This window comes from Ochotona curzoniae, unplaced genomic scaffold (genome assembly GCF_017591425.1).
Source record: "Ochotona curzoniae isolate NIBS_2020 unplaced genomic scaffold, NIBS_Ocur_1.0 scaffold_274, whole genome shotgun sequence".
Classification (NCBI taxonomy): Eukaryota; Metazoa; Chordata; class Mammalia; order Lagomorpha; family Ochotonidae; genus Ochotona; species Ochotona curzoniae.
The window spans coordinates 12083788-12098986 of NW_024467101.1; the positions used below are offsets into that span (position 1 = coordinate 12083788).

At 50.0% G+C, this 15199-nt stretch overlaps 1 protein-coding gene across 1 annotated transcript in view; it reads right to left on the reverse strand.

The window, feature by feature from the left end:
- Positions 1-693: 693 nt before the first annotated feature.
- The window catches only part of LOC121171955 (SV2 related protein), a 40913-nt gene continuing 26407 nt past the window's right edge, over positions 694-15199 (reverse strand). The window contains exons 7-16 of the mRNA XM_041003694.1: positions 13239-13302; positions 11166-11291; positions 10624-10752; positions 8664-8737; positions 6861-6937; positions 5540-5647; positions 4599-4710; positions 3725-3806; positions 2131-2220; positions 694-982 (exon numbers count right to left, since the gene is read on the reverse strand). Coding sequence (XP_040859628.1) covers positions 776-982; positions 2131-2220; positions 3725-3806; positions 4599-4710; positions 5540-5647; positions 6861-6937; positions 8664-8737; positions 10624-10752; positions 11166-11291; positions 13239-13302 — 1069 coding nt within the window. The 3' untranslated portion in view covers positions 694-775. The remainder of the gene's footprint in view (positions 983-2130; positions 2221-3724; positions 3807-4598; positions 4711-5539; positions 5648-6860; positions 6938-8663; positions 8738-10623; positions 10753-11165; positions 11292-13238; positions 13303-15199) is intronic.

Here is a 15199-nt window from a genome sequence, read left to right on the forward strand (position 1 = left end):
CTTTTCGGTGTTAGGCTGCCCCCAAGTCCCAGGGCGGGTGTGATAGCTTTCTGAGGTCTGTTGTGTGGTGCAGGTTCAGCTGGCCCCCAGGGACATGTGCCTGAATTCCCTGAAGGCTGAGACAGCAACTCCAGAGGGGGTCAAACGGGAGCACACAGCTCAAGTTCAAGGGCCTGTCTACCTGCCAGATTCTGGGCCAGTCAGGCCCTGGAAAGGAAGACGTAGGGGCCCCTGCTGAGGGAGGGAGCAATCATTTCCCTGACCCAAGGAAACGCTGCTGAGGCCATAGCCGGGTCACCTGCAATTCCAAAGGAGAAAGCCTGGTGGTGATGAGTGTAGAGAAACCTGTGGAACAGAACTGTCTGGGTGCTGGGTGGCAGGTGTCATGTGAGTCTGGGCCTGGGTGGTGGGGATCTACAAGATCTTTTGGTTGTTATTCATGGGGATGTGACCAAGTCATTCTGGGCTGTGTTTGTGTGGCTGCTGTGTCCTTAAATCAGTGCCTTCCCTCCCCATGTTGGCAAGTGGCAATTTTCCCATTCAGACCCATGGGTTATTCACAAATTTTCCCCCACACATACAGTGAACCCCTGGAGCAGACACCTTCCCAGCCCCTGGCAGACCTTGATGAAGATAAGCAAACGGAATTAAGACACAAAACCCTGTTGGTCCCAGCAGTCCTCTTGGGTGGGCTCTTGATGTCGGCAGTGACCATCTGTGTCCCCAGTGGGGCCACACCAGCCCCCAAGACCAGCTCAGCACTCCCCAGTGGGTGCTATTCCTGAGAGCCAGAGTTTGACCTGGGGACGCTTGGGCCATGCGTCCCTCGGCCGACCATCTCCTGGCCCCACTCTCGGTGACTGGACTCCTGCAGACCACGACCTTTGGTCTCGATGGGCAAAAAGCAGGAGGCCAGGGCAGCCAGGAGGCAGCAGCCACTATAAACCGCCAACGTCAGGTACACAGAGGATTCTAGCATCACCTGGGAGAAGGAAGTGGAAGAGGCAGGTCAGAGAGAATCATCCATTGTGAACCTCAGCATTTTGTGCATCTGAGCTGAGCATTTTGCTCCCATTTCACAGAGAGGGAATACTGAGGATTAATAGCATGCCCAAGTTCATACACATACTAAGGGTAGAGCTGGGACTTGAACTCACACTCATAAGGTTGAACTGCATTGTGGGCAACGCCACAGCCAACTCCCCAGCTTCATGGTCCATGGCAGACCGCGGAGCAACAGATCCCCTTTCCCTCACCTGCCACGTGGACATGCTCGCCTTGCACATGAGCACCTGACATCAATCAAGCAGGTTCTCAGCCAACATCAACAGTGACAAACAACAAATGGTGCTGAATGCACAGATAGAAACCAAAGCCAGACCTGGGTCCTGAACTAGCAGAAGTATCAGTGTCCACTCACCTGAGCTATGGACAAAACCACAGAGATGAGAAGTAGATAGGAGGCTGCCAAGGGCCAGGGGATGGGGTGGGAAGAGGAGACCACAGGGTCTAATTAATGACCCCAGGGTTCTAATTCCAGATGATGATGATGTGTTGGTTTTAGACATATGTGGTGGTTGCTTAACATCATTAATGTGCTGGATCCCACCATATCATTCACTTGCAACTGGTTCCTTTGAGGTATGTCACTCTTACTGCAATCAAACATGGGTATGAACAGAGCAAAACAAAACAAAACAACAACAGCAACAACAACCAAAAAAACCCAGATATGGAGAAAGCACAAAGATTCAGTAAGATCCCCAGTCATGGACCTTGCAAAAATTCTTCATCTACCCCTAACTTAAAAAGTAGGCACCAGGATATTGGTTAGCATCTGCATTGCTGGAACTCACATTGCCTGGCATCCTTAGATTGTTGGCTTTAGGAGAGAGCCCTGTGCTCTGGCATGTCTCCTTCCCAGCTGTGTGACCTTGGACAAGTCCTTCCCCACTCTGGTCTGTCTTTCCTCATCTGCACACAATCTTTCTTTGCTCACAGGATGAGTGATCAGGATGACAGAAGTGGGTACACACAGAGGCCTTCACAGAAGGCCAGGCACACTGGCATGACTTGTTGGGCCTTGCATCTTGCCACCCCCACTCCTTCTGTATTTGGGGTGACACTTACTTGAGCAATGAATGGAGTGATGAGAGCACCCACTCTTGCCATGCCACTGCAGGTGCCCAGGCCCAGTGCTCGTGTTGCTGTGGGGTAGACCTGAAACACAATAGCCAGAGGTGGACTCGGGAACAGGTAAATTTCCCTCTGTCTCTTGCAGCTCAGGGGACAGTTTTGAGGTCCAGGAAATCCCTCTAGCATCTCCAAGAAGGGGTGGGAGGAAGGGGGGTTTCTCATCTGCAAGAGGGAGTTCAACAGAGAAAGGGGGATGCAAGCAAAGGGTAACACAGCAAAGGGGTCCTTCCTGCCCTGCAGAGGGGTCCCCCAAGGTCTTCTGAGTTCACGGGGAAACCAAGAAACTCTTATCACAAATAGGTATTTGAGTTATTTCACCCAATGAGAGATGGGAGAGCTTAACAGTTTGCCCATGATGGCGACCACGTGCCTGAACAATCAGGAAGGACTATATGGCTGGCAGGTCAGGACTGTTGAAAAGGGGGTGTGGCTGCTGCACTCCCTTGCCCTGGAGTTGGGAAGGCCGCTTGGAAGGATTCTGTGGCCCTGAGACAGAGTGTCTCAGCCTTCCAGCCAAGGACACCTCTGTGTGGGCCATTCTCTGTGATGAGGGGCTGTTCTAGGCCTTACAGAAGATGGAGAAGTACCTCTGGCCTCTTTCTCTCTCTCTCTCTCTCCCTGTCTCTCTTATTTGCTTGATGCCAGAGATATTTCTCTTCTCCCCAATTCCAAACATCTGGAAGGATTTGTATGAACCTGGGTCAAATTCTGAGTGCTGGATTCCTAACAGCTGGGAGTCTCCCCCTTTTGGTTATTCTTTTCAAGCCTTCGACCTCAGGCACTGTTATGCTCAGAGGATTACTATGCACTGGCCCCTTCCCCAGGTGTTCACAATCCCTGAGAAGGGTGGGCAAGTGGAAGCCAGGTACCAAAAACTCACTGGGGCTGTAGCAGTTCCCCTAGCCGCTCCACCTGCTGTGAGCCCTGCTCTGTCACCTGTGTCTTCCCTAACCCCTGCCTCACACCACTGAATGAGCCCCTGTATGAAGCTCTTCTCAGTTGCACAATTTGACCGAGGCCTGTGCTAACACATGCAGTAACTTATCAGGCACTTATGGGAACTGGTTCCAGGACCCCATTGATACAAAACCCTCCCAGATGCTCAAGTTCCTTGTACAAATTATCTGATTGGCATTTGCAAGTAACCTATCCATATCCTCCGATATTCTACTAAACCCTTCCCAGTTTCCTTTAATAACACCTAAGGCAATGTTCATCCTATGGAAATAGATATTATTTTATATTATTTACAAAATAGTGACAAGGGAAAAAATGTCTTCAGCAAGGTGGTCTCCAAGAAAGGACGACATAGGGCTCCTTCATCTTGGGGACATAGGTGGAGATGTAAATTTTGGACCTGTGGCATTGAGCATGCACTTTTGCAAGGAGGGAAAAATAAATGATTGAGAAGTCAGCTGGAGGTCAGAACTTCTGCTGAGCCTCAGCTAAGATCCAAGACTGCCCAGGCTGGTGTTTCTAGAAGTAGGGTCCCTCCCTCCTTGCCCCATGGGCTCCTTGAGGCTCCTACCTCAGGTGTGTAAACATAGGCTGCTTGGAAGCCTCCGGAAATAAATGCTCTTGCGATGAAGAGTAAGAGAGTAAGCATGTTTCTAGCAAGGGGGAAAGAAAGCAGAGGAGTGGTTATGTTTTCAGCCATCTTAGGTCTTCTCTGGGACAGAACGTAGGTCCTAGCACTCAGCAAGAAGGTCATTCCACCCCATGCCAGCCCACCCCAATCCCACCCAACATGTATCCACGCACACCTGCAGGCACGCACATCCCAGGACCATCTTTCAAGACCTGTGCTTTGAAGTTCATCCCTCTGCAAAGCAATCGGGCTGAGTGAGGGAGACAGTGCCCAGGGTGGGGATGGGACTTGGGAGAAGCAAACCAAGCCTAGACAGGCATTTATAGGGGTTGGAATGGAGGGGCCAATTGAACCAGGGAAACGAAGCCACAGGTCAGGTATCATGCCAGGACCACAGCATTCTAAGGTCTAGACTACGTTTCCTGTCCTTCATTAGACAAGATCCGGCTCAGAGTTTCCTCCATGGAGGTTCTGGACAACAGAGCCCACTCCCATATTTCAAGGTTTTTGGTAGGTGGAAAAATGGAGACAGGCCACCTAGGACTACATCATAGGATCTGTTTGTGATAAGATCTATTTCTAGTGAGCAAATCAATCTTAGGTCTTAACAGATCTATCGGTTACCCAGCTGTAGGTGCATCACCTTGGGTGAGAAGGTCAGAGTCTGTACTGTAGGTTGTTGGAGGAGAACCAGCCTCTGGCTCCCCTCGTGAATGGCTCTAACCTTGAGCCTGACATTTAACTCCCAGCAAAGCAACTTTGAAGCCTCAGGCCTAAGAGAGGGACTGGGCACCACCCTCCCCTGGCGACTCACCGTCCAACACAGATGAACAGCAGGAGGCTGCAGAAGGAAAAGATGAGGAAGCACAAGGCCATGGTCTTCTTGCGGCCCAGGCGGTCAATGACCCACAGAGTCACGAGGACACCTGCCAGGGGTGGGGGGCAGCAGGGGCAGGTAGACAGCACTGATGGGTTCCCGGAGAGCCTCCCTACAGCCCTCCCCTCCATGGCTAATGAGTAGAACATAGCACAAGATGCCTCCCTGGAGATTAAGCTATAACGGACTCGCTATGGTTTTGATATGGTTTCTGTGTGTACCACCCATGTTTCATGATCTAAGAGTTTGGTCCTCCAGGTAGTGGGGCTTTTTAGAGGTGGGGTTTAGTGGGAGGATGCTACCAACTCATCCCACTTTTCTGGCTTCCTGTCCTGCCCATGCACAGGCACTCCCAGTATGATGATGTCACCCATCAGGAGGTACCATGACTTGTACCTTCTGAGCTGTGAGCTGAGTAAACCTCCTTTCTTTATAATCTTCACAACCTCCAGTGTTTCATTAGAATACCAGAAAATGCACTCCTACCTTCTACTACCTTCGCACATTTGTCTCAAACACACAGTACCAGCCTGAGTCCCTCATCATCCTCTCTATGAAACTTGGGATCATGGAGAACTGACACCAATTTGCTGCTCAAATTGTTCCCAAGAGTCTTTTGTCTCTGACCCAGGAGACTCCTGTTTTTGGCCAGCATGTATGAAACATGGGAGCTTAACCCATTAGCTTTCAAGTGGGGGTAACATCCCCTTCACCATTCTGGACAACTTGTGGCCCTAGTGGAGGTAGGGCGGATCCTTGGTGCCTTTAGAAAAGGGGTTTGCTTCCCGGTGGCACAGGTAGAGCCCCCAGCTCAGCAGATGTTGTATGCTCAACTCCCTGCCCCCATTTCCCAGCTTCACCTTACACAGATTTCTCACCTGGAAACTCGGAGAGGGTGGTCCAGAGCAGGTCCATGTAATCCTCCTCACTTAGGTACTCACAGGCCAGGCTGCACTTGGCCTCGACTGCCCTTTTCCGGCTGGAGACTGGGGGATAGAAAAGGAAGAAGAGCCACCCACAGCCTTGAGTCACACCCTCCCGCTCCCTAGCCCTGCTTCCCTGGGAGGGGATGCAAGGAGAGTGTTCTAGAAAGAGCCCAGAGAATGGACTACACTTTGGATCCCAGCCAGCAGTGTTGCAGCACCATCTCTCCAAGCCTCAGTTTCTCTGTACAACAGGGTGAATAAAACCACTGTGCAAGGTGGATGAGAGAGGAAACCAGGCTGGGTGGACACCACGGTTGACCCAGCAGTGGTACATGGCACATGCTTTGTTGCACGCACACTCTAGGGCGGCCCCTGTGATGCTAAGTTCCTTGTATCACACTCTGCTCTGACGCTCTCTCCTGAGTGTGAGAAGGACCTGTGATTTGCTCCTAAGGTGGTAAAGCTGAAGGGTGCACATGTTAATTTTGCACAAGAGCATAAAGCCCATCTTGCCTGGATTGTTCTTCTCCTGTGAGGGCAGTGAGAGAGCCGGGAGCCACACTGGTGGCCCACATGGTAAGGGACTAAAGGGGAAGTTCTCGCGGCTGACGACTCCAGGCCTCCAATTCCAAGGAGTCAAGATTCTGCCGAAGGAAACCAAAGCATATCTCCTTGGAACACACAGAAGACACATGCAAGGAAACTGTCTTCTCTCTGCTTTCAAGCAGGACAAAGACCCACAAAGATGAAGGTTTTCTCATTCCCTCCACACCCTATTTCCCACCTGAAGGCCAGATGTCAACGTTGCTTAATCACCCAGAAAGGGAGCAGCAGGTTTTTCATAGTAGGAGGCTTGGGACTCTTGTCAATTCTCTAAAACCTATCGTCCTTTGTTGATATCCTATTGCAGAAAGGTGCCTTCCCCTTCTTGGTCAATACCTTCTGTGAGTGGTACAGAACATCCTTTGGTCTTTGAACCTTTAGGGAGGAGAACCCAGGTCTGGCTAACACCTTGCAAAGGACCCTGCTCACAAGTACCCAACTCACAGATCTTTTAGAGTGCATTGGAGCTGACCTTTGAACCCAAACCCTGACCCAACCATTCCACTGAGACCAGCTCCCATCATGGGAAGCTGGCCAAGTTGCCTACAGAACTGCAGAGGCTGCTCCAGCCTCCATTAGGGTAGACAGTGATGGAGGATCATGTGTGATGGTCTCTGGGCAGGGATTGGGGTTGGGAAGGTGAGCCAGGAGAGAGAGGCAGGGCACTCACTGCTGCAAACATCTCCTGCCTGGAACAGCTCCGTGGTCAGCAAGACAAGTCCGTAGTAAGAGAACGCATTGGAGAACCTGCCGGAAGTGAGGAAGAGGCAGAAGAAGCAGTCAGAGAGACACATGTCCCCTTCCTGCATACCCTAGGGAAGGGCCTGTGGGTACAGCAGTGGGGACCACCAATCTGGGGGCCACACTGGCTCTTGGTGCAGTGGTCTTCCAGGAGGACTTGGATCAAGCACCCAAGCCTAGGGACATGATGAAAGCAAGCGTCCTGTGTTCAAAAACACTCTACCCCTAAGACTGCCTCATTCATTGGAAAAGAGGTGGTAAAGATTTGGAAGATGCGCATTTAGAAGGAAATAGCTCGCCCTCTCCCGTGTCCCAAGGCTTTGGGGTCAGATTGGTAGACTTGGACTCTGAGATCTTAGGGTTTCACAGTTTCTGAGTTCCCTGCTTGGATTCCAGAACTGCAAGACTCAAGCTCATAGAACAGGAATTGGATCATCCAATAGGTTATGCAGGAACTCAGCATCAGAAACTGGTGGTCTATTTCCTCGAGTTACCCTTTGTAAAGTCAAATGTACCAGTCAAATGCAGTAGCTTCTGGAGGGCACTAAAACTCTAATCAACTGCTTCAAATCAACCCAAGTGAATTACAGGCGCCTTGAGGGAGGTCTTCCGACTCTGCCCTCCTACCACCCCCCCCCCCCCTTCTAGAGAGCCTGGGGAGTTCACACTTGGATGGGCACACAGCAGGTGTTAATTACATGCAGGGAGAGCTGGAGCCCAGCTGGCTTGTCTCCAAGGCTGTTCTGTCCTGGTCCCAGTGCTAATGAACACCTCTGCTCAACAGTGAAGAACAAAGTGAGAACTGATTTTATTTAAAACAAAACAAAGCAAAACCCAAGCAAACACAAACAAACAAACAAACAAACAAAAATCCACAAAGCTTTCAGCCAGACTGTTTTTGAACAGTCTGTTAAGCTGTCTGTGTATGAATGAGTAGAGAATTGAGAGGATTTGACGGACATTCCATTGGCCCTGGTCATGACTTTCTGCTGAGGCCTCTTCCACAGCCTCCTCCCATGGCTGTTCTTTTAAGAAAAGCTGAACAGGGCCTGGCATGGTAGCCTAGCAGCTAAAGCACACGCAAGGATCCCATATGGGCGCCAGTTCTAACCCTGATAGCCCTACTTCCCATCCAGCTCCCGCCTTGTAGCCTGGGAAAGCAGTTGAGGACAGCCCAAAGCCTTGGGACCCTGTACCTCAGTGGGAGACCCAGAGGAGGCTCCTGGCTTTGGATTGGCTCAATTCTGGCCATTGTGGCTGCTTGGGGAGTGAATTGGCAGATGGAAGATCTTCCTTTCTGTCTCTCCTCCTCTCTATATATCTGACTTGACAGTAAAAATTGAATAAATCTTTAAAAAAAAAAGCGCTTTACCTTATAGTGCATTCAGTACTCCCAGGGGCTTCGGGGGCCCACTGGAGGTCTCTGAATGTGTCCTCAGAGATAAGGGGGCACAACGGATAACATTTCCTTTATGAGAGTATCTCTATGTCATGAGTGAATTGAGTTTTTAAATAAGTGACTAATAGCACAGGTGAGAACCTGTCTACACAATAGCATTGAATTTTTTTTGGTTTGGTTTGGTTTTCTTTTTTGTTACAATAGCATTGGGAAGGTGAAAGTTGCAATAACTGACATGATCAGGAAACACTGCCTTGGGCCCAATGGTTCATCAAGTGCTGAATTCCAACGTAAGCCAGGCTTGGGCACAGGAGGTCAACAAGGGGCTCTCACCATATAAACCACAGCAGCAGGGTCGTTCCTCTGAAGTGGGGAGTGAAAAGATCCCGCATTTTGCCACGATCTTCCTGTTTCAAGAAAAGAATATGTTGTTTGTTCTCCATGCACGGAGGGAGCACCAGCCGGTGACTTGGGTTGGTCACATACCCACAACAGGGCCAGAACACTTGGGCTCTGAGAAACCAAGACTCAGCTCCCAGTCCTGTCAGCCAGGACTCAGCCATATCCAGGGCCTAGTCATATTTCAGACACGTCCAGGGACTTGCGGAGCAGAAAACAGTTCTAAGGAGTCCCACCATCCCTCGCTCCCACACCCCAGACAGTCACACACACACAGTCAGTCTCACCCATCTCACCCAAAGCCTAATCTAGATCCAAGAGACAGTTACTGTGTTCAAAAGCCAACTTACCCAAGTCCAATTTGCCAATAGAATGATTTGGGTCAATTTGCTCATGTCCAATTTGCCAATTTTCTATAAAGTTTTATTTATTAAAAAGATAAATAAAGAGTGAAAGAGAGAGAGAGATATTCCAAATACTGGTTTCATTCCCCAAATGGCCACAACAGCTGGGGCTGAACCATGCCAAAGCTAGGAACTCCATCCTGGTCTCCCACGTGCGTACGGGGGCCCAAGCACTGTGCCATCTTCTACTGCTCTCGCAGATGCATTAGCAAGGAGCTGGATCGGAAGTGGAGCAGCTGGGACATACTGTTCTTGGTAGCAGTTTGAGAAATGCTTGCTTTTTAAACGTGTTTAGGACCCTGAATTGGGACGTTTCTATCCCATGTCAGAGATTCTGGTTTGAAACCTAGATCCACTTTTGATTCCAGCTTTTTGCTTGTATGTGCTCTGGAAGAAACAGTGGCAGCAGTGATGTCTCAGGTAGCTGGGGTGCTCCCATCCACATGGCTTTGGTTTTTGTGGGCATTTCAGAAGTGAACAAGTGTGGACCTGGTGCAATGGCTCAATTGGCTAATCCTCCTTTTGCAAAGTGCCAGGTTCCCATACAGGCACTGGTTCCTGTCCTTGCTGCTCTGTTTCCCATCCAGCTCCCAGCTGTGGCCTGGGAAATTAGTAGAAGATGTCCCAAAGCCTTGGGGCCCTGCACTAGCATGGGAGATCCGGAAGACACTCCTGGCTTTGGATTGGCTCAACTCTGACTGTTGTGGCCATTTGGGGAGTGAAACCAGTAAATGGAGGATCTTTCTGTTTCTCCTTCTCTCTGTAAATCTGCCTTCCAGGGTACACATGAACAAGAAGTCAGATGTAGGGCTTGAATCTGGGCAATTTGATAAGGGCTCTAGGCATCCCAAATCTTGTCTTAATCACTGCACCAGACACCCATCCCTCTTATCTGTTTAAGGATGTGTGTCCTGTGTCAACAGGTCTGCATGGCTGATTGTCGAGGACAGGGGCTGCAGCATCAAGGTTGTACCCTCCTCCCTGTGTATGCAGCATGTACACCCAACCCCCTAGCAATGTTCATCAAACTTTCTTCAGTGGGCCCCTGATGACATTCCCAGGTGGGCGATGCAACCCCTGTTACAGATGGCTACACAGAACGCAGAGTAAGCTCTGGATCTAAGCACATCTCTTCTTTATGTGGTTTTCTTGCCCAGCTTTTCCAGAGCCATCCTCTTTGCCCATCAGATTTCTCTGGTGCTCACGGGTGAACCCGAAGCAGGAGCAGGCACAAGACTTAGTAGACATTTCTCATGTCACTGGCTACCTGGTCCAGGCAGCTCTTCTACAATCTGGCAATGACAGACCTATTGAAGACACCAGATTCTCCTCATTGGTCTCACAGTGCCCACTGCACCTCTCCATCCATTCCCTGAACCTGACACACAAATAGTTATATTTGCTGCCCCTGCACATGTGCCCATATACATTCATGTCCTGCATGTAGGCACAGGGATATGTGTGCTGCAGATTGGTGAGTACACACTGACCTGCCTGGAGACGATGAGCTTGCCCAGTGGCATAGGTGCTCCGTTCTCGGTCGCTATCCTCTTTAAGGTGGCGATGGCCTTCTCTTGGTTCCCTGATAGCACATCGTACCTTGCGCTCTCCGGTAGCCACTAGGGAGGGGAGCAGACAGGAGATCCACGTGTGCCTGGTTGAAGCCACACAGAACACTTACTCCCAGCCACACTCCTGTCTTTGAGGGTGGAGACTTGTGGAGTCAAAGACCTGCCGCTGTCGATTCTTAGAGGGGTTGTTTGACTTGCAATCCAAGATTCCCAACTCATCCAATACAGCTACCATGAATATATCCCACCATCCCTAGTTCTTTCCTTAGGGAACCATTCCAGAAGTATCAGTTGAAGACTAACACCCCATCCTGGGGCTGGTTCAAGCCTCCTCTTTCCTTCATGTAAGACACAATCTGAAAAGGTAGTTTTGGGCTCCTCCTCAGCCCCCCTTCCCACTAGGACAGAATACAGAGCAAGGGTGCCAGGCAGACCTATTGGAGCTCCAGGAAGACACTTACAAAGCACAGAATGGCGAAGAGGAGGAGCGGAACCGCGGAGAGGATGAGCAGCCATCGCCAGCCCAAGCTGGGCATCACGAACACAGCCAGGACGACTTCAAACACTGTCCCGATAGCCCAGAAGACCTGGCACAGGAGAAGCAGGGTCAGTGTGCGTGTGTGTGTGTGTAGGAGTGGGGCCCCATAGGGTGGCTTCAGAGCCATCACGGTCACCATCTCCCAGGGCTGCCTTCCACATGGGGTCCTACCCACATGGTGTCCGCTGGAGCTGTGCAACTTTTGTGGACGTCACTGTGGAGTGGATCCAAGGTGAGGTGTCCATTTTTTTTTTTTTTTTTACATTGTGGTTAATATTGTGGTAATAAAATGGAAGTTATTCTTTTAGCTATTTACAGTGTGCAGTTTTGCGATATCAGATCCACTCTCACTGCTGGGCAGCTGTCACCACTGCCCACCTCCAGAGCTGCTTCTTTCCTGGAAAATATAAACTTGGCCCCTGCTCAACACCAACTTCCCATCCTCTCCTTGGAAAGCACCATTCTGTTTCTCACCTCTAGGATATTGACCACTCCAACTACCCCTAAAAGTGGAATCACATGATGATAGTCTTGCGATTAGCTTATTTCACTAGGTCTCATGTCCTTAAAGCTCAGTGAGGTTGTAACAGGTACCAGAGTGGCCTTCCTTTTTCAGGACTGAGTAATATGGCATGGCCTAGCCATAGCACATTTTGCTCATCTTGGTGTCTGTCAGAGGACACGGGTTGCTTGCAAGTCACAGTTGTGAATAGTGCAGCCATGAGCATGGCCTGCCCAAGGACACGTTGGTCTTTGTTGCAAATATCCATCTCCCTTGCTCAACAACGCCCCCTGCCTCCTTTATCAGAAGTGCCCAAGGAGGCTGAATATCTTCTTGCCTCACCAACTCTATTCTTTCCCGTGTTTGTATGGGAAAGATTGTGTCCCTTGGTACGGACAATGGGGAAATTGCTGCATTTACTCCCATGGGTCCCTCCCTGCAGGGTGGTCTCAAGCTGGCTACATTTACTGAAGGTCTGACAGCTTTTGTCATACAATTCTCTGGGTGCCTAATAAATATGCTTTCCTTTTGGGGTGATAGCTCCTCCAGCAGGGACTTCAGAAGTGGTCCTTGTAGTAAGTCCTCCTCCACAGACCCTTCTCTGAGTGTGCTGTTGCTTGCTGTGACTCCGGGGCTTTACAATTATTGTCCATTCCAAAATTCCAATCAGTCATCTTCCCCCATCAGCTCAAAAGACCTGCCAGGGGCACCTGGTCCACTCAAAGTGGGTACCAGTCAGATATCCCACCCATTCTGTGCCAGCATTGAGCGCTTCATGTGTAAAGCTGCAGGAGGTCCTTTATTATGGAACGTGTAGACCAGTTTGCTGCCATGCGCATTGGAGCTTATGCGCTTAGGATGGTTAAGTTGAGCTGGGGTCACTGCAACTGACATGGTCAGGGTGGCCACAGTGCCTGGTGAGTCTAAGTGGCTTCACTGTCACCACCACAAACAGCAGTGCGCATCGGGGCAACACAAACCATTGGGACATTACCCGAATGTGGTGTCATTTGGGCAGCTGCATAGTGGGGTCATGGCATTGGGCCATCATATGTGTCCTGAGAGCTTCTAATCCTGGCTGAAAAATGAATCATGAGACCCTGGACTGAAAGGGGCTGGCTGGACCATGAGTGTTTTTAAAGTTTCTCTATCGGCTATGAAAGTGACCAAGAAAGAGAATCTCATACAAGGCATGGCCCAGGCTGGCTAGCAGCAGGCAAGGAAGGTGAGGATCTGAGTATGGGCAGCACCTGGTGGCACCTGCAGCTTCACCTCTCAGACAAAAGCCATTTTCAGGTCTAGAACACATCACCTGCCTGCTGCCACTGCTTAAAAACAAGCTCCGGTCAACTGAAGAAGTTGCATTTCACAACAGCCAGGTCACGAGACACATAGCTGCTTCATTTCCGTCTTCGTCTAGTGAGTCTGTTATACCTTTCTTAAAGCTCCCTTTTCCAAAGCTGGTGGAGGATCAGGTTTCCTCCTCCTCCTCACCTCAATCAGCAGAATACACTTGGCTCTGGCTTTCATGGGAAGGAACTCGGCATAGAGCGTCACCCTGGGAAAGCAAAGAAATGGGAAGGGGGTTACAGTCTGGGCTGGGTGGAAAAATTACCACAATTTCTTGACTTCCAAAGTCAACATTCCCCCCGCCCCCACACACACACAACACCTGCCCCAGGGTGGTTAGTGGATCTTTGCTATCTGAGGACTTGGCCTTGGGAAACAGACCCTCATGGGGGTTGGGAAAACTTGGGAGTAAATCCCCATATCTTTCCTGAGCTTCCCATTAGCTGCCATGGTAACCCTCCTCACAGCCCAGGAAGTCAGGTGGAAACTGGACAGCAGAGTCAGGAGCAAGTTCATGCTGCCTAACCTCTCACCCTGGTTTACCTGACATCTTCTCCAGAGCAGAAGCAGGCTTCATGAGAACATTCTGGAGGGACATTGAGCTCTTCCTAGCCCATCAAGCCAGGAGCATCTACTGGCAAACTGTCCCACCACTGGTGATACGAACCATCATCCCTGGGTCAGGGTGGTGTCTGGCAGGTGTCTCCACTCTAAGGCACAGCTTTGTCCCTGTGATCCATGAGTCCTTTGTGGGAAATATTTAAGTCTTCCAATAACCTATTCCCCAGATAGAACCTCTACCCAACAGCTTTAATCACAAGACTATTTCTGCTTAAATCTGCTATCACTATAGTAGCAAGTGGCATTTGTAAATTTCTGTCATCCTTCCTATGTGTATTAGCTGACATGACATCATAAGGAAAAGCTTTCCCTCCTCCTTTAGTTTAATGTATTTATTTAATCAGTAAGGATGGGTAGATTCCTAATTTTTATTATTGAAACATGTTTATTTTGTAAAATGTGTTTTCACTACTTGAAAGGCAAACTCAGAAAGAGAGAGGGCGGGGGGGTCTTCCATCCATTAGTTCACTCCCCAACAGGTTGGGCTGGACCAGTTGAAGCAACTCCATCCAGGCCTCCCATATGGCTATCAGGTAGCTGAGCCATCACCTGGTGCCACCCAAGGTTCTAGTCCTGGTGGCTTCACTTCTTATCCAGCTCTCTGTTTATGGCCTGGGAGAGCAGTGGAGGACGGCTCAAGTCCTTCGAACCCATGTGGGAGACCCAGAAGAAGCTCCTGGCTCCTGACTTCGGATTAATTCAGCTCTGGCAGCTGCGACCATCTGGGAAGTAAACTAGCAGATGGAAGATCTCTCTTTCTCTCTCATCTCTCCCTCTCTCTGTAACTCTGAGTTTCAAATAGAAAGTAAATCAAATATATATATATACACACACACTTAGGAGCTGGCATTGTAGTACAGTAGGTTAAGTTGCTTGTGATGCCAGCATCCCATATTGGACCAGATGCAGACAGGACTCAAATTGGCACTGCCAACAGCTGGAGCTGAACTGATCCAAATCCAGGAACCAGGAGCTTCCTCTGGGTCTCCCACGTGGGTACAGGGTCCCAAGGCTTTGGGTTATCTTCTACTGCTTTCCCAGGCCACACAGCAAGGAGCTAGATGGGAAGTGCCATAGCCAGGGCACCTACTGGCACCCATGTAGGGAACCTGGTGCTTGAAGGGGAAGGATTAGCCAATTCAGCCACACTGTGCCAGACCCTAGGATTCTTTCCAGCCCAGAAATCTGGGCATCACAATCTTCATTATGATCACGTATTCACTCAATCCACATAGCTGTCTGCTCAGGGGAACCCAAGCCCCTACTGAGCAGCTGCCTCCAGTTTACCCCTCACCCCTCACCTCTCACTCCCCACAAAACCCAGCCCTACTTTTCACTTCCTCTGCCTTGAGAACAAAAGGGAACTTCCAGGTCACTGACAACGTGCAGCTGCTGCCTGTAGCTCTGACTTGCAACTTGCTTAGAAAATGGCTCCTCTTCAAGCGTAGCAAGCTTAACACAAAGATGCATGGGAGGCAGACCCC